We start from the raw sequence: 26,058 nt of genomic DNA on the forward strand, positions 1-26,058 counted from the left end.
CGCATTAACTCCGATTATCTTCTTAATAAAAGTTAGGACGATCAATAAATATTTAAAGTCACGGCTGTGTTGCACTCAGAGCATCAAGAGTAAGATTGTTTTCTTATACTGTAATCTCTTGTAACATGGGTACTCACCACGTGGAAAACATGTTTCAAACACAAATTTTAGATCTCAATGATATATTTTTTATATGTAGAAACTTTGTATGATAAGACGTTTAAATGAAAATCGGTAACTATTGATCTGAGCTTTTAAGGCGGACTTTAATATTTGGAACAAACAAATCTGAATTAAATTTTCTCGACAGCGTTTAATGTTAGTTAGATTAAAATCAATATCATAATATGTTTTGACTATTTTCCTTCCTTAACGAAAAAATAGGCTTATGAGATTAATTACTGACAGTATATTACCATTTTTGTTTCCATGTTTTCCTTTTCAACGTTGAACCAATAAACCAACTATCACGAAATCTGGTATAAACATTTCACTGAAGGTCATTCCCACTCTAAACTTTTTAATGTCCTACATCCAATAACAACAACATGGCGTACGCACGAATTTGTGAGGTAGAAGCGACAATAGTCTCCCTTAACGCTGCTTCCTAAAACAATGTACAGATTTTCGTACAATAATAATTTTTTGCCAAGATAATTTATTTCGTGAACGTAAAATAGCAACATGACAGCGGTTCGAAAATGGAGATTTTAGTCTGGAAATCACAACTAAAATGCCATTCGAGCTAGAAATATGAAATTTTAAACAAAGATTAACAACATGAATAGACTACTAACACATTGATTATGATGCATATCATGAATTGTGAAGGTGCGAACCTTTGACATTGTATTGTATTCAGAATTTGTACTTGGGCTTAAGTACCACCCCAAAGAGATATCTTCCAACAGGCCATGGCTCCTTCCTTCTAGATCCTCCGTCGCTTCAAGCAAATGGTAGGACAGTAGACCTATCTTAAAATAAGCCACGACAACTTCCTTTCCAGTTTATCGTTCGCAAATCAACCTAGCAATTGACGAAATATGTCGGAGGAAATAGAAAAGGAGCGTCATTAAATAAATCAACAATCAATAAATCCTGAAAAAAGACTCCCCACTTCTAAAACCGCAAGGTAGGTGGTCCTCTCGAGTTTCCGGCAGCCGCGGAAGAGGGCAGCAAAGACTAGCAAAGCAGGACAGTCAGCGATCAATATTTTGTAGTCTCGCTTTACGCCTGGTCGACATTTGCCCGGTGTCGACAGTGCCATACGAACTTTCGGAAACTTTTAACAGATGTCGCGATATGTTCACGTATTACCACGGAAAAGGCGGGAATTCACCGATATTTAAAATTGTGAAAATTACATCAGCGTATGAATGACACGTCACTGCTTCTTGTAAACGAACTCACCAACTCCTTGAAGCAGGGGCCTATTTTATAACCTAATAGCTGTCCAGCTGGTCAAGTAATTCCCCGTTTTGTATGGAATCCAAAAATTCACTGTCCCATTCACGAGAAACTGCCCCTTGGCAAGTGAATTAAGTCGACATCCCTACGCCGTTCCTCTAAGTTTCTGTTTACCCTCGCATATACGCCTGGGTAAATTAAGAGGTTCAGTTTTTCATAATAAATCTTGTAAACATTTCCATTCTCTCCCATACGTGCTGCATGCCTCGCCCATCTCATGTTCTTTGATTTGATCACCCTAAGAATATTTGGTAAAGAAAATAGATTATATATCACAGTATTACACAAATGTATGCAGCCTTTCCCTTTGTTATAACAACAGTGAAAATTTAAATTTACTGTCATACTGAAAAGTGATTCAGCTTTAAATTTAAATTTTTTACAGAAATTTCCTTTAGTTCCTGCAAGTGAAAGCTTGTAATGAACTTTCACATAATTTCTTTCTAAAAGCATTATTAAATATCCCACGAAACAATTAACAATCTCCATTTTCTGGTCAAATATTTTGTTGCCCTTATTTAACTATTTACCGAATTAATTACATATTGTTATATGATCTGTTCTCCTTCGAAACCTGTGCCTTTTGCAAATTCTAAGTCCGTGGCATTAGAAATAATAAGTAGGGTAGAGAGTGTTCCCGCAACAACAAAAGAATTCTTTCTAGCGTGCCAAAGAATAACAATCAGTAGTTTTAACTCATTTACTAGAAGATTTATTTCATTATGTTTTATACGTCTATATCTATAAATACAGATAATTTCTAATCATAATAATCTAGATCTTGTTGAAATTTAGTCGCTTTTAAAACATACAATACGTTGCACTACATAATTAACTCATAATTTTAAAGACAGCGATTAAATTTATCACTGTTTAGGAACTATTTGCACAAAGAGACTTGTTTTCCTCATTGGTAGAAAATTCTTTCAATGAACTTTCAAGAAATATCATAATCTACTACAGCATATTTGCCTAAACGTGGGGTAAGTGCCAAGGTGATGATTTACGGGTCCAAACTCCTCAACAAACCCTTGTACCCTTACAGTACAAATAACTTTGCAGTCCAAGTGTCAAACAAACTAAATGTCTACAAGCATGAATATTAGATTGTTATCAAGGTTGAGAAACTGGGTTAGGACCAAAATATAAAAACTGGAACAAGTGAGTCAGAGGTGGAAAATGTAAGAATGTTCGAATGAATAAATATTTTTTCTTACCGACATGTAATTTTATGGAACACGCTCTGGTTACATTTATACGACACAAAGAGTTGTCTTTAAATGGTAGATAAGTTGAGAAAGCGTTCGTTGTAAACAGGACAAAGAAGATGGAATGTCGTTAACAAATCATCAAATGATTGATTCATTTATCGATCCCTGGATTATTAAACGCCATTTCTTCAACAGCACAAATGATGCAGCATTCAATAAAACGGAAAGATGATAATGGCGATTGAGTACAACGATCTGGATTCGCCAAGGTTTCATAACTGCCTTATCGTTCAGAAACAGATTAGAATCTCCCGAACCTCAGTCAGGAAAGACGGTAAATCGCTGGAAATTGAAACCGGACACATCTCGAATAAAACATGGACCACTACCTCTGCCTGGTACCAAAATAAGAAACGCTTACTACACAACATGTCAAGTAAGTGGACACTGTTAGCCAAAACCATTTAAAAATAAAAATCTTATACTGCCATCACATACTATCAAACCAGATCTCTTCTGTGGTAAGAATATGTGTTTGTTCTAATAACGGTTTGATATCCTTGAATATAAATATTTACGGAACAAAAATGTGGCCACAACAGACAGCGGAACGTAGTGACAACTTTCACAGAACCAAGGACAATTCGAGAGAATGTACGACGTTTTGATGACCTGAATAGAAGACTATCGCCGAAATTCTTGCATTTAATTTAACATTTCTCATTAACCCTTTGCGGTCTCTGTCGGACTGAGTCCGACACATATTTTACGAATTTCTTACGTGACTTGGAGTCAAAACTGAGGCTGGAAAACTGTGTCAGCTTATCACTCAAGCCTCCCTCTTTGCACTAGTTCTATCCTAGTTTTCCTGGTAAGACTTTGTGTACTTTATAATAGTGATAGGACGCAGGAGAGAAAAGTCTTTATTTGACCATCCTGACGATAATATTTATAAATCAGGAAGTTCGTCGTTAAGTCATAACCTCACTTGTCCGCTTCTTTTCTCTTTTACATCCAATACCTACCCGAGTGACCGACGTTCTATACTGCAATATACTGCAAACCCCAAAACAAATAATTTGTCCCTACTGAGCTTTATGATATGAATAAAATATTTTTGGTGTAGTGACATTTGTTTTGATAAAAATGAACATAATCGCCTTAATTAGATTTATCAAGAAATATTGGAAATAGCGGACTGCAGTATACTAGCCCTCCAGAACTACTGGTCTATAAAGGAGCATGCTACAATAACCAATGTCTAAATTATCTGCTATTGAAATGCATATTTAACTTTTTTCCCACGAGTATGAGAACCGGCCACAGACTCATTATCCTAACTAAATCGCAGTCCATTGACTTAACAAGGGTTGGTTTCCTTTTATTTCTGCGAGTCTCTGCCCTTGGCAGAGACATTCCCTTTCCTTTGAAGCTTGGTTAGGGTCACTGGAGGAATTATATTCTGCTGCCGTCTTCTGAATGCTCTCAGATAGGAAAGGGAGGGGGAGACCTGGTCCAGACTTCAGAGATCTCGACTACCAATGAGGGCGAGAGTGGCTTTTATTCGCCAATGTTCAAAGCTGTTACGTCATTGCTTTTAGGCACTCAGTAAATCCATATTAAATATGACATGAGTCGGCAATAGGTAATCATCACTCGTTCCCTGCGTTTTGTTTTAATTTTAGGAACATGCCTGTTCAAACAACGGCCAAATTTAGGTTATAAATAACTGGCATCTTACTTAGGTGGACTGCACTGTACAAAGAGTGGTCGAAGCAACAGACCACACTAAAATTCGGACATTGCCTGTTGTTTGTTTGTTAGACTCTCAACTGCGCTGTGAATCTGAAGAGGTTTTACAGCATCGAATGAAATAGAAATAGAAACTGAAGTTGGGAAAACTGTCAATATCTACCAGACCACACGGTGCAACATTCCAGACGTCACCCATCCTAATACTTGACGCCTTGAGAACCTGAGATTCCACAATAAAGTTGCAGTTTGGCCTGCGCAACAGGAAAAACATTCGGGAAGAAACGAAGCCCGATGAGGGCGCAGACCACAGTCCACAGAATAAGAAAGAGTGTGACAGGATGTCTTTATCTCGCCTTGTGACTGGGCGTGGGATTATCGCTGACAACTTGAGGCAGTTACAGATTACAGGGTCAGTTTTAGAATCGGAATCAAAGCCCTCATACCACTCAGTCAGACCCTAGCCATAACAAGGGTCCAGGTTTCAGATCCCATAGTTCTATCAGTATTCAGATGATACAATAGAACCTAAAACCATACTTCTCGTATTTCAGGTCAAGTCATGTCATGCACTGCTTTATCTTTTACATCTAGGTGTCAATATGGCCACTCTAAGAAAGGAGTTGTTTCTGAGGGTGATAGTAAAAAAGCTTAATTCCTCGAATTTCACCTTGTATTGTTTAATTATCAAAACAACAAGAATTCGAAGACAGGATATGAAGCGTGAGAGAAATGCCTTCATGATTTTAAGAGAAGAAAACAGATGAGAGGATAATATTAAATAGGATCTTGAAGAAATAGGCTATGATGGCATCCCGGCTGTAGTGCCAAAGTTATAAGGGAGTCTTTTATACAACGGTTCCAATGAAAGAGAGAATTTCATAATTGTTTGCACCTTTGTTTCCACAACTGCGTGGGCAAAAATAAAGTACTGGAACAATGAAAGTTAATCACAATCCTGAATGGGCCAAGGAAGGCCAAGACAACATCAAGATATTCGGCATCAGAAATTTACGTAATTTCTTGATCACGCAAACATCAGCTGCTCAATGAAGATACATACACGAAAATGCAAGATTGGCGTGCCTTGTACCGCTCTTCTCCGAAGCACAGTACAGCTGAAGGCTACCGAGGTTCAGTACCGTGTGAGCAGTTCCACATAGGGGTGGTTTCTCTTCGACATAAAGAGGAGCTAAGGGTAGGGAGCACCTTGAAATCGGACTGCCACCTTCCCAAAGAGCACCACCCCAGCTGCATAAGGCGCGTGGCTGTAAGAAGCCGCCAGAAATGTTTCTGCGAATCTTTCTGAAGACAGACGGAGGAACCAGACTCAGAGTCACACATCGATTACCCTCACCAACTGAATCGCGTTAATACGAACCTCATACCGCGTTGTTCAAAATGTTCCTTAAAATTACTCAGGTTTCCGTGTTCCGAAGGAGACGTTGCATCTCCGTTGGTGAGGTGAGCCGAAATTCGTTGACCTCTGACCGCCAGACTGATGAAGTTGTTTTACTCGTTAATGTGTACTTTCATATTTTGGTACCTACACATAAGCATCACCTAATTTTGTCAAAACTTTTAAAGTGCCTGTTCTTTCTCAGAAGCTCTTTCAGAGCTACCACCAAATTCTTGACAGATTCTAATCTGTTAGTTGCGAATGTGAGAAGCTGGGATAACCAAGTCTGTGTAATAAACAGCCCACTGGCTGGATTATTGGGGTTCGGTTCCTGGTAGAGACAGTGGATTTTTTCTTTACCAGCGAATCCAGGCAGCCTCCTTTTTAAAGGGTACCAGGAGCCATATTCTCAGTACTAAAGCGATCGGAGTATGAAGCTAATAATTCACCATGTAGTACCTGAAGCGATGTCTATTCTTAGCTCACGGACGTTCGTCCTCACGTTCGTTGCCGCGTCAGAAAACCCCAAATTCTACAAACAATTTTTAATGTATTTTTATTATAAGATACAGTCTATTTGGCTGAATGGTTTCCAATAAAGCGTTCTTAAAATTTTGATATAGTAACAGAACGCGTAAAAATGCATTTCCTACGTTTTCATGACAGCGATGTTCAACAATAAGGGAATATTAATCTTGTTTAAAACTTGCTTCTGTCCTAGTCACGGTCGAACCAATCAACTTGATAGTACAGCAAATAGCGCCCACAACCACCACTGTTGGAATAATCGTTATTAATAATCGATCAGTCATAAAATCAGACAGACTGGAACAAATAACAAAGGGTACTATGAAGATCAATGTGGCAGAAGCAATCATTATCCTCCTCGACATTCTTCTGGTACTTTTGCTTCAACGTGGCCATGGTGGGCCACATAAGGGGGGAGGCATGGCGTCTGTCTAGCAAGAAGGAAAGGGACGATCTGGGCGTTTACGTCACTTCCTACTTAAGTTGCTTGATGCCCGGACATCAAGACAATAATTTCGTTCTGACTCTTGAGTCAGTTCAGTGAATCCTCCCCCGACCCGTGAAACTACAAGACATTGACTCCTTCTCAGGATGGACGAAACTAGACTCATGAAGGTTTATTATTAGATGGGTCCAGATTCCGGACACGACGACCACGTCATGTAATTTTAAAGACTAGCAGAGAACATGCCCTCACTCGACTGCACGAATTATAATTTATAAAATAAAGTCACGATTTGAAGCTCAGATATCGTATTGTTTCACTTCGGAAACTGTGAAATATTAGGAGGCTCTACTTCAAAAGTTTTAGGTTTTCAGTTTTGACTCTGTCGGTCGAGTGGTCTTGTATTTCATTAAAAGCACTCAATGTCCGTGATGTGATGTATCCTGAATGTTTTGCATGATAAGTTGTTTCTTGAGAAAAATTGTGAAGTTCGACGACCTGAGGCAAAGGACAAAACAAAATTTTAGAAGATGCCCCTCGGCCTGATGGGAGACTAATGCAGAGAATGAACAGACGTATGTCACGATAATTATGACAGGACCTAGGGGAGCCCACCCCTCACAAACTGTCGGCATGAAAACCCTACTTCTAGCTTAATTTATTTCACAACCACCCCCATACAATCTTGCCCAAGTTACTTCTAAACGAGAATGAATGGATGAACGTGATAACTACGACATTCAGCGAAATAAGTTTTTTATATAATTACAGCAAAACCTGCTCCAAAAACCAATCTCAAGGCATCTATAAAATCTTCCATATATGTCGATTGTGGTCTCCTGTATGTGATGTACAGTTTTGTAGGTGGATAGCAATGTTTAGCAGGAAAATATCAGGGCAGGATTCATTAGTCCATTACTCAAAGCACAATGAACCACGAAATTCTTGTTAACCTATTTGGAAAAGGCAGAAGACAACCATCTTCGAACTTACCGCAGTGAAAACCACAAATCCTACAATCCAGACAAAATTATCGTGTTCACAAAAGCCCGCCCGATAATCTTATCCTGAGCATTTTCATTCTAGTCCACGCACATCGTATTTCTCTTAATATCCATCTTAAAATTATTCTTAAGTCCCGCCTTGGTCCATCACGCTGAGGATCTGCAGGCCTAAATGTTGTTATAAATCTTTCAGTACCCCCCACATCGCCTCCATCTCATACCACTCGACTTACCTTCTGTTTTTATTTCTTTAATGTCTTTTAAATCCCCTTGTCAAGGCTAATCGACAATTTTATTGTTCGAATTTGATTCAGGAAGAGATTTTAAAACACGCGTGAGATATGTTCATGATGCACGGATGGCATTCGCAATCCCGCATCCTTGTGTAATAACATACTCAACAGACATATTAAGGAGCATTGGCCGCTCGTTCAAGTGAGCTAATGAACAGGCAATTATGCGACAAAGCAATGTGGGTCCTATGTGCAGGCAATTAAGATTGGTAAGAGTATGACGAGTCAAGTTAAGTTAGTTTAAGAAAGGTTAGTTAGATATGCTAACCTCAGACAAAACGGGTGTTTTGTCTGAGGTTACCACCCCTGAAATCTCGTTCCATTTCATTTTTTGGGCAAAATAAATTCCTGTTAATTACAGTAAATGTTCTTTCTTCATAGAACTTCCCAGCCAATTTGGCTGCTTCAATCCCGAAGAAAGGAACCTCCTGTGCCCACTGAAAATGAGGCTTCGTGGGCTTCGAGAACTAAATTTCTGTTACTTGGCACTGCCCGAAGTTTATCTTTCATTAGTCGGAGCGTCGGTCTTCGATGTGTAAACACACATGGTTATCCACATCCGGAAAAAAATTGTGGTCGTATTTCTATTCAAGCCTAACTAACCAGGATTCATTTAACCTCATTAAATAACAATTACGCAACATTTTAGGGACGGGTATTCTGAACAAATATTTAAATAGGAGATGTTACAACCCTTTTGGACGGAAGTGGAATAAGGTAGCAGGGGAGGTGTTCTTAATTGTTGTCGGAAACAGGTCCCGAGATTACGGAAGTACGTTTCGACAGATGGGACACAACGCGGACATTAATGTGTCGTATGGTTCTCTCGCGTGATGATTGTAGGCAAGGGATGACACACCAAGTTATTACGAGCCCAGAGCGGGTCGCGCGATAATGATGGTATTCAGTTCAACTGCAGCAATGTTCAGTCACAGACCTAAAGTTTTGTTCTCTGTGAATCATTAACTGAAGAGCCTGCCTGCTTCCCAGCTCTTCGGATTTGATTTCTTGGATAAAAATCGATGCATATTCAAATATGAGACAAGGGAACAACCTTTAACTTTATCGGAATAGTTACAGACGTCTGTCGGTAAATGGTGAAACTACTCAATACCTCACAGGTCACAGGTAACTGATAATTGCGGCACTTAATTTTTCCGTCTGGGCGAAGAATAGACTCGACCTTAACGAAATATCATGCTGAATGTTATCCTAAAATCACTGCCTCATGTTAAAGTACTATGGTTGTACTACCAGTGACCTAATATACTAAATTATGTATAAACTATAAAATACTATAAATATAAGGATGTTCTCTCGAGCTTTCGAACAGTGTATGGGACCGGTGCCAATCCAGCATCGTGAAGAAATTGGGGAGCTACAATGAGTAGCGTAATCCGGTCAGGAAAGCTAGCAATGGCTGGGGGTTCGTCGTGCTGACCACACGTCACTCTGTATCTGGTTGGATGATCGTGAACGTGAGGCCAGCAGTCAAGCTAGTCGGCTTTGGCTCTCAGAGGGCTGTCACGTTACGGATTATTATTATTATAAATATAAGAATGACACGAAACACTGGAAAGTTAGGTAAAAATTAAAAATTAAATCCGTGGCGTAACAGCTCCAGAGGGCCAAAACCGACTAGCTTGACTGCTGGCCGCCCGAGAATCGAACCAGCGCCCATTCCGTATTGCCGGTCCGAAGCATGATGCCTCAGACCACGCGGCTACGGCGCGGGACTCGGAAAGATAGGTAACTAATGGAGAAATCAAGAGAGCCAATGTGTCTACACGACGTATTGGAACGGCTGTGCGCCTGAGCAATGGGTATTTCTGTTTGGGGGTCGAGTCTATCCTCCGCTCAGAGTTACAGTACCATGGCTAGTATAAAGGGCAAGGGCAGAGTAAACTGGAAAACTTACCTCCCGAATCGTTCCTTGCATTCTTGACGAACGGTCCTTAATCACAAACAGTCTTCACCTATAATCACAGATGAAAAGAATATGTGTTCGTCACCAATGCCATTAACATTAACAGTAGCATATTTGAGAATTTTCTTCCAACTTTGTACATTCACACGGCACCAAGAAAGTATATTTCCTCACGAATTTAATTACTTTCCGTCACCACTAATAACTTAATGTAAACATGTCGCCATATTGGTTATCAGTATTAATCGATTCTTCAGAAAACGATCCCCTCGAATCAGTTGAAGCAACTTGACAGCAAGGAAATACTTTCTAAACATACCGTTGAAGCCTTCGAGATGTGTCTACGTAATCCAGGTAGTGCAGTCATCTTTCGGCGTGTTCAAGAAACAATAATACGTTGCAGTAGAAACATACGTCATGTTACTTCAATATTGAGACTTGATCAGAATAATTAATTCCTAGCAGACAAGGGTTAGCGTGCTAGACTCGGATGAAGAGGGTCGTAGATCAGCTTGGATAGAGTCTGGACGTGATAGTGAAGGTATAAATTGTGTCCTTGCCGGGAATCGAACTTCAGGCACCTAGCATGTATCTATTCTTTATTGAATGGATCAATAGCCTTGAAACTGCTACATTCAAACATCTTAGCTTGTACTCTGGGAGAATCGAGGATGTGTCTAATGCATTTTACAAATACGACAGGAATATGCCCGGATATTGTAGGCCTTCTGTAACTATGAATCAGCAGTGGACAGATATATACTACAATCTCCAGGTGTCTGCCGCAGGATGCAGGCTCGAGGGGGTGAGGGACAGGTGTGTTGCTATTGCTGCCAATGACAATCGGTCCATTGACATCGTCATGTTGAGTCACGTCAACATCAAATTGTTTCGGTATGTATCTAGAGACATAAAGCGTAGAATATTTTTTGGAAATATTGCAAAAATGAGGAGACTGTATGCGTCAAACGACGAACACAAAATTTTAAAGAATTTCGTTGTCATATGTCTGTTTAAAGAGCTGTAATCATCGTTTTATATTTCATTTCTTACTACGATCTCTATAGTGCTTCGGTGACCATAGCGCTTAGTTTTCAGGAAGCTCGAAAATGTCAAGGAATGCTAACCACTCAACCAGGACGTTCAGCGAACAATGGTGTAGAATTTGTACAAAGTTCAAAGATAGGCGTCCAACTGGTATTATCAAACTGGATGACCACATTAGAGGTTAAAGTTTTCGTAAATTGATACAAAGGCTTAATTTTTTCTCCAGAATCCCATTATAGAAAACAAAAGACAAACATTTGGAATTTATTTACCATTTATTCATTAATATAATAATCTCAAAACATTATTAATTTAGTATAAAAATCGTTGATTAAATTACTTTACAGATAATCCTAAGAAATTCTTCCTTTATAACCTTAATCACTGAATTGAATAAATCTATCAGAACAAGTAACCTGAAACACTTTGTTGTTAAATGTAACACGTTAAATTGGAATACAACAATTTGAAATGGAAACAAATACTCAATGCAATTACACAAACTCTACTTTTAACTACATATATATATTTTCATATCATAAATATGACTACTAACGACTGTAGGAATGTTTCTATAATTTCAGTCACCTGTGGTGTTGGAAGAACACAAACGTGAGCTATTCACAGTGCGTGCGTCATAATGGCATACGAAATTTGCCTCACGACTTGAAACACAAAAAGAACTAATGTAAGTGATTTCCATTCTAAACAGAAATACTTAAACACACGAACACTATCGTAACAGAATAAATAGAAAAAGGAAGGACTAGATAACTTATACATTACATACATATTTGGAATTGTTTAGACAATTAAAACTTGGAATACAACGAATTTCAACTAAATGAAACGTATAATTTAAAATACCTGCTAATAACTTTAAGTAAACTATATACACTTGAAAATTTACAACATTGGTATATTACTCATAACACATCTATTAATATTTATGGGTTAAACTCATTCCGATTTTTTTACACTTTACTTTTATTAATCACAGAATAGCTTATTTTAATTTTCTTCTTTATTCTCAAAGTTTCAATAAAGACATGTGAATCTCTCCACGTGTATTCGGCTTATGAGATCAATATGTATCGTACGTCATATTCAGAAGACACAGCTGTGAGATCAGGGATGCCAATCAATGCGCGATAATAAATTATGTATCTATATTGATCTGTGAAATTCAAGTAAATTACGCAAGACAATATTTTAAAACATCATGAGTCAACAATGAAATAATTAATTCAAAATCCTAGTGTGCATTTTTGAATACACGCCAGTAATCAATTAGCTAATTTATTTAAAATTAAAAATCGGCACTCATTAACATCCCTTTCAAGTTTCTGTACATGGTAATGTACATAAATAAGATATGTTGTTTGATATAACCATGTAGTGACTTACCAATTCACATACCTTGATATCTGTACCACAGAGTGGAAGAAAGGTGTATACGGGCAATAAGGAATTACCCCCCCCCCCTCAAAAAATGTATGGAAGTGACCTTATTATAAACATGGCATACGTCAAGCCTTGGCAAAGAAACACAAATTTTTCCTTGTAAATTGAATGCACTTTAGCGTAAATGCCAATAGACAGTTTGCATTACATGTTTAAAAATTTATTCTCACGCAAAATAATGCAGGAGAAATTTTGTTGAACAAGGAATATGCATTTTTTTGAACTGTTTAAACCAAACACCGGTAAACAAGGTCTGTGGGTGCAAAATGGATTTAAGTGGCTCAAGTTAGGGTCCAATTGAGGGCCTTTACGAACAGTCATGGACCTTCATATTGCACAAAAGCAAGGAAATTCTTTAACAGTGGAGTAATTTTTCAAGAAAACCTCTAAATCATAAATTTTAATTTGTTTCTGAATGCCACTTGATTTATTTCTTACTCAAACCTTTAATAAACTATAGTTATTTCAAATATGAGTCATTGTAATACAGCGATAAATATATCGTAATTGAGAGAGTAAATTTCCGTTAGGTAACTCATTAGAAAATGCTATTACATATTAGAATGTCTTTCTTCAACAAAAACGAAGGCGTCCCAGAATAGTAAAAGATATCCACAGAGACACTTGTTTACTAATTAAAGAATTTTGTGTAATCTTCAATATAAGGTCTTAGAACTGGGGTGCTCATTATATTATAGGACGCATTAAAATTTGGCCAAGTGTATTTTAGATTTGAGGTTCTAATGGTATTAAGAACGAGCTTTCATCTTCGGGGTTGTAACGTCGTTTAGGCTAAAGATTGAGACAGCGTGTTTCTCTAAAACGGTGGTCTCTAAATGTAGATCCATACAGTGCTACAACCCAGAAGGGTGAATTGTTTAACTTCGCACCGTGTAGTCGCACGCAGACATCAAGGCACATACTGGCTTACTTCAAACATCTTACTTCTTCACAAGATGTGTAATCTATACAATATAAAATAACTAATAATATTCTATTTACATAAAGAGAAGTAGGGACGTCAGAAGGTAGGTGGGAGGTCCCTGCTCTAATAAGTGGAACCCAATGTAACATACCAGAGTTCAACCCCTTCTTCCTCTAGATTTAAAACACTTCTGACGTCTCTGAAGATAAGGCACTTCAGTAAGGCACACAGAAAGCCGTTGAGATCAATATGAGGTAACGACACTTATCATCATTGGTATTATTAAAATGACACAGCTACCACGCATCAGTAAATTAATATTTGGTATCAGAAAGTGTTATGTAACATATAACACTCTGGTTCTAACCCTTTCAACGCTCCATATTTTGATGAAAAAGTTATTTTATTTGTATATTTAAACTGTAACTTACAATCTCTGTCATTTGAAATGTACAGAGGCAGTCAAAGAGGTTTCATTTAAAGACGTCAGACACCAAACTAGTCGGATAAGAATAGTCTGGTGACGGTAAAATACTTTGTAAGATTTGAGGTTTTTACAGCGGTGAATATGAAGATTTCTGTCTTCTGGGTTGTTGCGCCGTGTAGTCTGGTCGATGTTAACCAACGTTTCAGAGGTCATACTGTCATCGCCCTGATGACGGAGGCAGTATGACCTCTGAAACGTTGGTTAACATCGACCAGACTACACGGCGCAACAACCCAGAAGACAGAAATCTTCTCCGGTAAAATACTAGTTGCTTTGGTTTAATATAAGACGTACAAAATGACCTGAAGGTGCAGACCTATTTCTAATACCACGAATTAAATTATGCATGCTAGTATAAATACATTCTGTTTAGCTAAGTACATACTGATGATGTTACTTTACTAACAGTACAAATGTGGTGGATAAACATTACGTATTTATTATTTGGATGTTGCATGGAACATGATGAACAAAAGAGTATGCCTGACTACCCACATGGAACATTTTAACACCCCTTGTTTCCACAACTGCTATCATTCAACGAATTTAGGTGACTGAATGAGACACGTAGGATATAGTTATGATGAAAATTGTATTTACTCTGTAGTTCGTAACGAATCCAGTAAGCTAAGTGGATAACGTAAAGAAATGAGAACTACTGTGCATGGTCAGGTGAGCTGATGATGAAGCATTCACTCCTACGCGTAAAATGAACTCACGTAATATTGTTCGTATTTTGACAGTTAATCGCACAGACCCATTGAGACCTGTAAAACCATGGAAACATCAAAACCTCACACAAAATTATGAAGTGGTGGATTTTCAGTAAAGAGAGAAGTCCTTAATTTTGTCTTACCGGACACAATAAATGTACAGATGTGTGTGAAATAAAATTTTACGTACAAGTTTGTGGAAATTGAAAATTAATTTCCTGGCAATACAAATTCTTTCTGAATGTTCAGTTAAAGGCACGTAAAAATGTTCGATCAGGACCTTGGAATACTTCACGAAGCACAGAATTTTGCGTCTCAAAAGTACACGATGTTTTCCCTACCATCATTCCAGATTTCAAGTATGACAGTATTTTCTCATACAGATTTACTGAACTAGTTTCAGAGATAGCTTCACGAAACAGTCCATCTGTTTGGTTTAATATTCTAATATCTTGGCAAAATATATGACACGACAATCCTCGACAGCCTAAATTCTCTATCATCAAAACTACGCTGTACATACTCAACAAGTAAGTAAGGTGCAGGCAGGACTACATTAACTGCAGAATTATAATTTTGTTACAGCTCAATACCTTGTATTCTTACACTGTGCGTTCATGAATAAAAGACGGTAATACGTTCACATGTAAAGTTAAATTTTGGAAGAAACACTGAATATGTATGCCAATGAAATGTTACCTCCATGCCATCAGCATATCTGGGGGTAGAGTGGTGTAACTATTGTTCTTAACACTAACCATTATATGGAGATGAGTTATGTTCATTCTCCAGCAGTGTTTACTGGATCACAGAACTTCAATATCTGAATCGTGTGGTTTAAAATTATTAAACTAAAAGAATTTCTTTTTCAAAATATTTTGCCAAGCACGTAATTTCTTTGTCCAGTAGTACGCGTCCACACTGAGAGACCCGTTTGCGCGATACTGTCGCTACTTGTCCTTGAAATAAAAAATTAACATGGCTGCTACTGTACAATGTAGGGACAATTCAGTGGTATTCACAAAACAAATTGTTTGGTTAAGAAATTCCATCCTTAGATTGATAATGAAAGAAGTACTTCTCAATTCTCAAAGCGTTAATGTGGGTAGTATATTTAAGATCCAAATCAGAAGTTTGGCTTAATTTTACCTTAGATTCATAAGAAAAAATTACATTATTCAGTGGGTACTTAAAAAAGTATTCTCTTAACATTGACAACTAAAATGATGAATTACAATAATTAACAAAGTGCCACGCGGAGCACGGTAAACTGAACGTCTCTGCCGTGATTACTGTCCTAAAACGCAGTGTAAGAATGGGCAATGAAATTAAGTGATCAGATGGAATGTCGACACAGACAACTCGAACACTGCATGAAAGGATTAAAGGCAAGCCTTCGTATCCTGAGACACCTTCTTTCAGAAATAAACATCTTGCACGTCTGTAGGCGTCTCAGGTTGGCCTGTCTCATCAGCCACCGATATCAACTTCCCGGTTGAAGAAGCAGAGCTGCTGACTTTGCTGGTGGTGGCGGGCAGGGGCTGGAGGGACGCTGTCTCCGAGGCTACAACACGTTCGATGTGATGGACGACGTTCTCAGCTGCAGCTGGGTCAACACGAGTCAGTTCGCAAACTGAGGTCAACGCGGTGGCGGCAGAGGGCATGTTGAGACCGCGAACTGCAGCGCTGATGCTGGCGGCTGCTAGAAGAGATGGTCTGCTCTGGATTAACTCCGGCTCTAAAACAAAAGCTCGAATCAGACCAACTTACGTGCATTTCATCAGCACCTCCATGCAAATGCTCGAATTGCACCATAACATAGGTATCGGACGCTTTGTTTCGCATCATTCTAATTCATATATTGAACTCCTCCATTTGATAATTATGACAGTCAGCAAGAATTGTTAGCAGCAGGCTGTGAACAACCGATGCAACACAAATATGCCGAATACCACAAATGTTCGTCTATGCCAAAAATGCCCTTCACTCCCTGGAAGGAAATTACAAAACCTAGAATTTAAAAGTCCTGGTTTCGATTAAAATTGTAGCCACAATTCTTAAAATAAAGCGATCCACTGAAGACGAGACTATACGCAACTCCGTCAGACAACGGAGAAAACCCAACACAAAATGTTGGCATAATGAATCAACTATAGTCACAAATCTTGAGTCATATATGTTCAAACCCTAGTCCGGGTGAGAACCACTGCAGTTCGATAACTTCCCTGTGGCCTTTGATCTACGCGAACGGAAGGAGTAGATAACAGTAGAAGGGGAAAGCAAAATAACGATCTTCAGTGTCGAAAATGGAAGCGAAGATAGAGTGAAGATGAATGTGTTTTGGGCTGTAACGCCGTGTAGTCTGGTAGAAGTTTAAGAATGTTCTTGCCTCCAGCATCAGGGCGATGTGGAAATATTAATGACGATATTTACTGACGTAGTACGTAGGACATCCGAAATTATTCGGCTTGTACAATTCCGTTTTGCAATTAGCTCAGTATGCCTATCGTTCACTTTGACGCCAAACTCATAACATGACAGTCAAATGAAAACTGTAGAAGGCAGGACCCCAACGAAACCGAGATCCTCATACTGAGTAAAACCATGAACACATCAGATTTTCCTGCCAATATTCGAACCAAATACTTCATAGAAATGTGAGAGCCATAAAAACTTGAAATAAGAGAATATTGGAACACTTGGGTTCGAAGGGGCGGGAGGAGTTCAGACTCCGCCGCCCTGGCACAAACTCATTCTTGAATTTAAAGATCTGCTTGATTCTTTTTCTTCCTCGGCTCCCGTTATACAGAAGACGTGGACCTTTAAATCTGTGACGTGAACATACCTGGAGCAGGGATGTAAACAGTCTGGGCTGGAAAGGAGGAGAGGAAGCTGAACAAAGAATTGGGTCGTCGGTCTCAAGACAAAGGCGACCGGTACAAGTCGCTTCACAGAAATTGCATCACGCGCCAACAGGTGCGAGAAATCTCGAGGACGATGGAATAGGATTCAGCCGCGCACATCCTATCTAGATCAGCGGTCCAAAGTGTGAGCCACGGCCCTCTGGGGCCCACAAAGCGTCTTTTCGGGAGAGGGGGTTGATGGTGTCATTATAGAACTGATCAAAATATCCAGCGTTGAGTTATCCACTACACAGAGATTTCACGGTTTTCTGCAGATTATGATAACTCTAAGGCCGCGTCCTTTCAACTACCATTCATCTTAACGTGTCAATTGACCAAACGCTGACGGATGAAAGTCCGAAGTTCTGTTTCATACATAAGGAATACCGGGTCCAAATCTTAGCCTGAATGCCGGATATTACGAGACTTTTCGTGTATTTACTCAGTCCCTCCAAGCAAGGATGCTGTTATCAATTAGATCACACTTGCTGTATTCAGAGTTGTACCCAATCCATCATTAACAATCATCCACCCATTCGACACTGAACAAGTTGCTCGAGGGCAAACGACTCTGGTTCGTATTCGGGAGGTGCTCGGTTCGAATCCTCTACTGGGAAACCGTCTTAATAGGTTATGGTTTTCCTCAGTCCCTCCGAAATGCCGGGACAGTTATTCGAAACAGACAACCACCGATTCCTCCGAATCCTATTAATTTCATTGAAGGAGAATATCTCCTCATATAATCTGAAGCCAAAAACAGGCTAAAGTAAGTCCATCACAGGCACAAGCTCTATTTTGTCCACACAATTGAAGAGGCCCATCCTGTTGAAGTTCTACGAGCCTGTGGTCTTTCACAACTGCATAGCTGCGTAGACCCCAGAGTCATGTTCTTCGGTATACTTTATGGCTGAGGTCGGGGGTGAGAATGGGGGTGACCAGCTACCTGGCAGCAACACCTGCGCAACGAAGCGATCAGCCACGCGAACCACTCTTACGATACTACACTCCATTCCGGAAATGGGGCGACACCCCGTCATCTCAACAGACCTTTAAAAATGGCTGTCTGATCTCATGTTTACATCACCACGTGGTCTCGTCTTCATTCTTCGGTACGAAGGTGATTCGAAATATGAGTAGGTAAGGGTTGGGAAGGGGCTGTCGTGACCTACATGAAGACAGAGCCCACGCATTTGTCTGTTACGATCGAGAAGACTATAAAAAATCTCGGTCAAGATATCCGACAAGCTGACCGAGATTCGAACCGGGTACATTCTTCACATAAATTATCGAGCATTGTCTTTCCACTAATCTCACTGACCTGCTAAGTCTGATTCTGTTTATCACGAAGATACGATCATGCAATCGAAGACTTGCTCCAACGTCTGATCTCCGCGCCAGGAACCTGTGTTTTGTTTCTCCGTTAGCTCGTTATACATCTCTGACAAATGTCATAACAAAGCAGCAGTCGACGTAGCCACAAGGACTTGAGAGCAACCCATTGTCCTTTGCACGAATACGAATTTAAATAGATACAAATCCTGTCAGGATTACAAATAAAATTACAACAAGATTAATTCATATTTTGAATAAACCCACACTTTCAACGATGCAAGAGGTCCCATTGTTGGAGCACGGAAAACAATTTAAACTGAGGTCACTGCAGGAAAACTATACTGAGAACAATGACTTTGGATCACATTAATGAAACAACAACCTAAGATTCCATTGTTGCATCTGTCGCCCTACTGACGTCAATGCTCGTGATGTGTGAAGAACACCTCTGGAATGCCAGTGTACACCAAGGAGTACGCATTTCCAACCCTCTAATTGTTGTTTTCCTCTTTGCATTTTCCTTCGTTCCTTTTTCACTCCTTTCTTTCCTTCCTTCTCCCTGTTTCGTCGACCCTTCCGCCAAGTTTCTTCGTTTCTAAGCGAACGTACATCGGCGTATCTCCACGTTTTCAGGAAACAATAATTATCGCCCCTATATAACTTCGCCATGCCCTTCAGAACTGGATTTTTCGCACTGCGCAGCCTTGAGCAAGCCAAAACTTGCACACACCTCGTTCATATACATAACAATATTAACACCCGGCAGAACGACAGGGTACAGCAAAATGGAAAAGGTACACGAACCTTACTCAAAGGATCTTTCAGACAGGCTTTGTGCAGACAATATTGTAAATGAGTTCAATTCAAACGAGCTACTGTTTGCAAAAGATGTGGGAAAGGAAAGATACTACCCCTAAGGCTTTGAACGAAATGCGTAAACAACGCGAGTGAGACAGTTTCCAAAGCGAATAAAAATAACAGTTCGATGTACCACCACTACCCTCGTGAAAATGCTTTCTTATGCACAGACTCTAGGAAAGGTCGTCGCTCCTTCAGAAAGTTAACTAACCTGATACAAATAAACACGGCTAAACACGGAACATTTACATAACACTAAACTTTTACTACGTAACAAAGCTCAATATGAAGACATTCTTAAAATTTTTCGGAGGCAACTGCAACTTTGCCTTTACGATGTCAAAAGACACAATCACAGATCCAACAAACTGTTTGAAACAGCTGTCACAGGGGTAGCCAACATTTCCCAGCTTGGTCGCCAGAATTTTTTTTAAAAAAAAAACTACACGCCAGCTAATTCTATGTCTCGCTGGCGACTTTCTCTCCGCCTGTCCATCCATCCATGTAAAGGGCACGTGTCACATATTACATCATCTCATATGTTAAAAAAATATACAAAACATAACACAGGCAGAATTTTTGTCGTTGTTTCGTACAGTTTGAAAATATATCATGTCCTGATCGAAGTGCATAATTTATACGTACTTGGTAACGAGTTAGTATGGAGAATGAGAACTAAGAAATAATACAAATCTTAAAAATTAGAGGAGCTGTGATTTATAATCTCCTCTTAGTTTTGTCAAAGCAGTTAAATCAACAAACTTAAGGTGGCAGTCAATAAACCCTACAGATCAGATAAGATACACAGTTTTCGTAGGGAAGCCTCTTGGAAAAACAAACCATTGGAAGATAGGCGAATGCGGGCATTAAGAAATAGGCGTCGGTGATTTAGAACGACTGAGATCCAATTACTGGCTTCTATTTCAGCTGTGTTAAACCTGCGCTTAATATCAACGCAGATAATTAATTTCGGATAGTGTCTTGAAATAATGAATCCAAATTTCTTTATGTAATTCCATAAATACGTCTGAACATTTCAATTAAAATGTAAGCTACTACAAACCATACGAATATATCCATCAGTAAATATTATAAGTTTTAATGTTGTTATTATGTGCATTCATCGAAATGGGGGCAGAGATTTGTGTAAAATATTATCACCGTGTGAAATTGGTTCGTACATTTGCGCAAGTTTATTCACTTCTTTCATTCCCAGTCAACCCTATCATTATCGACTTTTTTTATACCTTTCCTGTTCATACACATGCCTACACAAACACAAAGCCTTTGAGATGCACAAAACGAGACAGCCCCAGTGGAGATGAAACAGAATGGTCCTGTTTCCGGTTAGTCATCACGCCCATTAGCCCCTTGTCCTGAATATTACAATATTCTCATACAATTGGAAAGGAGAAATAATCCCACGACATAATATGCACTATGCACATTAGTACATAAGTGTAATGTCATAATTCCAGTTTAGGCTCGTATGGTAATGAGAAGGAAAATATCTTTCTTAAAACAGAGTTACGTTTGTATTATTTTCGATAATCTTTTAATTGGTTCAATATGTGCAAATTAAAACTAAGAAAGATAACAATTACAATTAAATGGTCTACAGAGGACTAGTAACAAATGAAACAGTATTTTAAAAACTTTTTTCTCGAAGTAAGCGATTTATTGTAAGATGGCGTCGAGTGCGGCGGATCTAAAGATTTACTGATACAACTCGCAAGTCTCATAACATTTTACAGGGCAACGATATTAAAATGTATATAACTAAGCTCGGCCCGTACCAACTCATTATATGGCCTAATCATCTAATTTATAAATCCACTGAACAAGACAACTTGAAAAGTTGATGCTAAATTTCTTTCCAGGCTTACACCGCCTGGATGTTGTCAGAATATCCAACGTAGCTCATATCGGTACACATAATTACGCATAACTTTTATGTAACTATTGATTTGTTAGACGAACATTTAATATGCAATGCAAGTACCGATCTCAACGGAAACAGTATAACAATAGTTCTCGTATTTCTTTTACACAACAAAATATTCATAAATGTAGCGGAAGTCTGAATGTAGGCTGACATGGAATCATATTACCACGGGTTAAAATAATGACCTATACACAACCCGAATAAAAGCATCAGATATTAACAACTTCGTTAATTTCCATACCTGAGCAAAACAGAGACATAAATAAAGTCCCTTAACGCATACAGACGACATTAATTGTTCTTCAGGCAGCATGACAACGCAGTAAATGCGGATGTACCGAGTTACTCCAAATCAACAGGTACTTGAAGAACGTTTCATTGTACGGTCTTATATGGAGTATTCGTAGTAAACACTTAATACTGCAATGGTATGGGTTCGGTACAACGTTTCATTAATAATTCGTGTCGGCTAAGAACAGCAGCTTCGTAACTCACGAACTCTGCGTACAGAAATTTAACACAAACGTAGCTTCACACTGGTTTTGGGGCATCAAAATAGCAGATTTTATCACCGAAATCTGCAGCAGAAATGAGGAGGTGCTATTAAATTACTAAGGACAACTAATAATGGGAGTCCGAGCATAGCAGGATATTTTAATTCTCGACTCAAATGAAAGGAGCGTTAAACCATCGCGGCGTTACAGAACGAAAATAAAATACTGATTAACGAACAGACAGATTCCTCCTCAACATCAATGGTATTTTTCTCTTCACAACCAGAACACTTGTGCGGATCAACCTGCCTCATATGCGTACAGTGGGTCTATGGGAACACATTCTGGAAGACAACTGGAACATGTCCACACTCGTAATATTATTAAAACGGGACATAACTTTTTCTAATCAGGTCCTAGCACTTGTCTGAATCCAGGCCTTCGAAATTCACGCCTGAAGGAACCGGGCACTTACTATTTGCACTTTGCATCGGCAGATCAGACTTGAAACACGCAAAAACACAAGTTTTCTCATCAGACACTAAAAGCCTGTTTAGTATACTCGGGAGACAAATTAACGACAGTGATACGATGAATAGAACAAGAATGGTTTATTTGCATTAAGCTGTATAAAACATAAGTCAATACATTTGCACTGTCTGGAAACGGCCCTGCTGTGTTTGTTCAATTGTTAACACGACAAAAAAGTGAGTAGGCCTAGTGTACCGCCGAAACAAGTTCCAAAAGCATGTTCATAGGCGGGGTGCATATGTGGTTCCGAAGGACAAGATCTTGTAGGTTATATTACCACTCAGTAACAGATTGGTCTATACTACTCTGAAAATATCACAGCTGAATTTTGGGAGTTCGTCATATATTATTTCCATGCCTGAGCAAAAGAAATGCATAAACAAAAGGCCTACATACATGCAGACGAGAGCAATTGTTTTTCCAGCAGCCATACCACCTCACAAATTCACCTCAGTAACTTAAATTAGGCAACAGTCGCTTCCTTACACGTCCCTTCCAATTCATCATTCATCCTACTATTCGTGCGTGCGTGTATAGAGAGAGAGATAATAACAGCGTTGTTAAATAAACCATAAATAAATACCAAGAATCGAAACGATGGCTTTTTGAAACGCGTGCAACCTTTACCCTGTGGGGTACTTCAGAAGTTTTGATTTACATTCAGATTATCATACCAGCGGAACATGATTCAATGGTTTTGCCGAATATGAGGATATAGGATATGGGCAATAATCAGCTTGATGTAAAAAGTAAAGTAAAGTTTGTCCCACTATACGCCATGTAGGCGTTTGGGGTGAATGGAGGTATAGCTCCTCTCTTCCTTGACCTCGGCACTAGATGGGGGTGAGTGGTCAGCATCACGCCCCGGCCGGCTTTACCCCCGGGAAAGGACCCCGGTTCCCATTGTAGAGGAGGCTGGGTGGGCCCCAGAGCCGGTCTGGACGCAGAGGCTAGAGGAAAAATCCTCTGCCCCCGTCGGGGATCGAACCCCGATCGTCCAGCCCGTAGCTAGTCACTATACTGACTGAGCTATCCCGGCTCATAATCAGCTTGATGTAAGTTCTCAGAATCGGTAAAGCAAGACAGCTGACAAAGGAAAGAGGTATGATTAACATCACAAAATTACTCTTGTACCAAACAATGCAACGTTCACGTATAGTGAAACGTCTTTTCAGGAAGGTGGCAGGGGTTCGATTATCGGCAACGGCGTTGGATTTATGCCCCAGTTCGCAATGGCCTGTGTGATGGTGCCATAACGTGTGACGAGGTTAGAATGCATGGATTTTTCACTCCACGCCCTTCTACACTAACAAAGTTTCCTGCTAAGCAAACGGATAATGTTGCTTTCCCATTAGAAAAAATATTATTGAGCAGCAAGTCTGCGTGTGACTCGAATTCAGGATTACCAGATACCAATTACGACCGAGAACCAGATATCCAGAATGTCGTAAAGTTTATCCTCTGTCTCGTTTAATGCCAAAATAGCAACTTTAATTACGAAACGACCGCTTATTTCCCCATCCCATCTGTCCACCATACATAATAAATATCACCCTATAAGACCTCAGCAGTTGGTACAGTAAAATAAAATAACCAAATACCAACATTCATTAAGAATACCACATTATGATGCCCAAATACCGATTATTCTATGCCACAGGATTCCCGCAAACACGACACTTCTAAACGTTACATAAGCTTATCACATGATACAGCGTCATAAAACAGCAGGATGATGTCCAGCACTTCCAGCAATTTTTCTCCAACGTATCTCTTGTTTCACTGCCTCCTGAGACGGGTGAAGCAAGGTGATGATTTCGTCAGCATCTCGAAGCCAAGATGAGATTTAAAACCCTTGAATACAGCCTACCACCTGCTACTCACCTCTGCACGATTTAAAGGGCCAAGAAGCAACATCTCAGGCAAGTTTCCAAAGAAACATTTACCACTACCTGCATAATTTACCTCCAATAAAATAAAACCAATATCCTGGAAGTAAACAGCCCCCCCCCCCCGGGGGGGGGGGGAAGAATAAAGTTCTTAAGGTTTTTGTACGGAAACAAAAAATTTCGTTGTCAAATTTTACAGAGCTCAGCGAATTTTTAAATCAAATTATATCCACAAAGCAGTCAAGGGTACAATAAATTCAACTTATAAATTTATGTCTGCTCGTCTTCCATCTAAAAACGTAAAGATAAAAAAACAAAAAAACAAAAAATTTGCTTCCCAAATAAGGGAAAGCACACGATGAAGGTGTTAAACTACTATCATTAATTTTAATTCGTATCTGTTAAACAAATGTCGATTTTCATTAAATTTCGTGGCGGTAAAGGGAACATTTGATATAAGAATCTTACAACAAAAACAGCATCAATTCTGTTAGTACGACAGCCAGTCGCCAGACGATGGCGTAGTGTACCTAAGATCTACTACAGACAATGCACAATGTCAACTTGATATTACTAAAAAGATTAAGACGACTTTAATTCGGTTCAGCCGTCAGCTCCCGTCACGGGGCTTCTGAAGTCAGAGACAGGCCTTAACCTGGTCCGTTGTCTTCTCGATTCAAATTATGTGCTTCGTATGTAGATGACGGTGAAATTTAATCATGCAGCTGTTCTTGTACGGTTTTAAGTGTAAAACAAATAACAGTCCTCTTCCCCGAATATTCCGTTTACACACCTGCTTCAACTTGCATTTCTATCGGTTTCTACAACTGGGATTGCAAGAGATGAGAATTTATTAAATAGGTAACGTAACATATCGTAGTTTCAATTACAGTTAACAAATTGAGAACAATGACCCGCGTCATCTGTCGTCTTGCGCATGAGCCACAATGTTGTACACCCATTTCATGTTAAGCGAGTTTCACTTTTTAGTTTCCTGTTATTTCAAAGTTGTTGAGAGGGAACAAGAGAAGGGGAGTTAGAGTTAACATGCAGGGTGGTTTAGAATGATAGGCCACTCAACAAGTGCCTTGTTTCTCTGGCTCACTATAAAAGTCGATAAGTTAATAATCTGACTTACTGGAATCAGGCAGGCCCTGCTCAAATCTCAGTGGTCCTTTCAGGGTTCACAGTGAACTCTGTACCTTCCTCGTAAGTCTAGGTGCCCGAATTTATAACTTGTGTTGGGCAAGGCCGTGGTCTAGGCAACACGGAGTTTTCCTCCGGGGGCTTCCCCGGTTTCTCCGTGGCATCCCAACAATTACTCCATTCACACACACAGAAGAAGGCAATGGCAAACCACTTCTGGATCATCTGCCAAGAACGTATATGAACAGGTCCCAATCCGAGAAAAGGATGGAAGGATCCTGTTCATATGGACCTGTCG

The 26,058-nt window shown here is 39.4% G+C and overlaps 2 protein-coding genes across 2 annotated transcripts in view; both read right to left on the reverse strand.

Annotated features, from left to right (window-relative positions):
• Window positions 1-10,250, reverse strand: part of LOC110834250 (uncharacterized) — a 78,123-nt gene extending 67,873 nt beyond the window's left edge. The window contains exon 1 of the mRNA XM_087353478.1: window positions 10,018-10,250. The gene's annotated coding sequence lies outside the window, so the exon portion shown is untranslated. The remainder of the gene's footprint in view (window positions 1-10,017) is intronic.
• Window positions 10,251-12,454: 2,204 nt separating this feature from the next.
• LOC110834245 (G1/S-specific cyclin-D2) overlaps window positions 12,455-26,058 on the reverse strand; it is a 40,970-nt gene continuing 27,366 nt past the window's right edge. Inside the window, exon 4 of the mRNA XM_022073191.2 lies at window positions 12,455-16,400. Coding sequence (XP_021928883.1) covers window positions 16,081-16,400 — 320 coding nt within the window. The 3' untranslated portion in view covers window positions 12,455-16,080. The remainder of the gene's footprint in view (window positions 16,401-26,058) is intronic.

The sequence above is a fragment of the Zootermopsis nevadensis genome, unplaced genomic scaffold, assembly GCF_977971745.1.
Source record: "Zootermopsis nevadensis isolate Lab colony 2312 unplaced genomic scaffold, Znev_1.0 Znev_ptg000022l, whole genome shotgun sequence".
NCBI lineage: Eukaryota > Metazoa > Arthropoda > Insecta > Blattodea > Termopsidae > Zootermopsis > Zootermopsis nevadensis.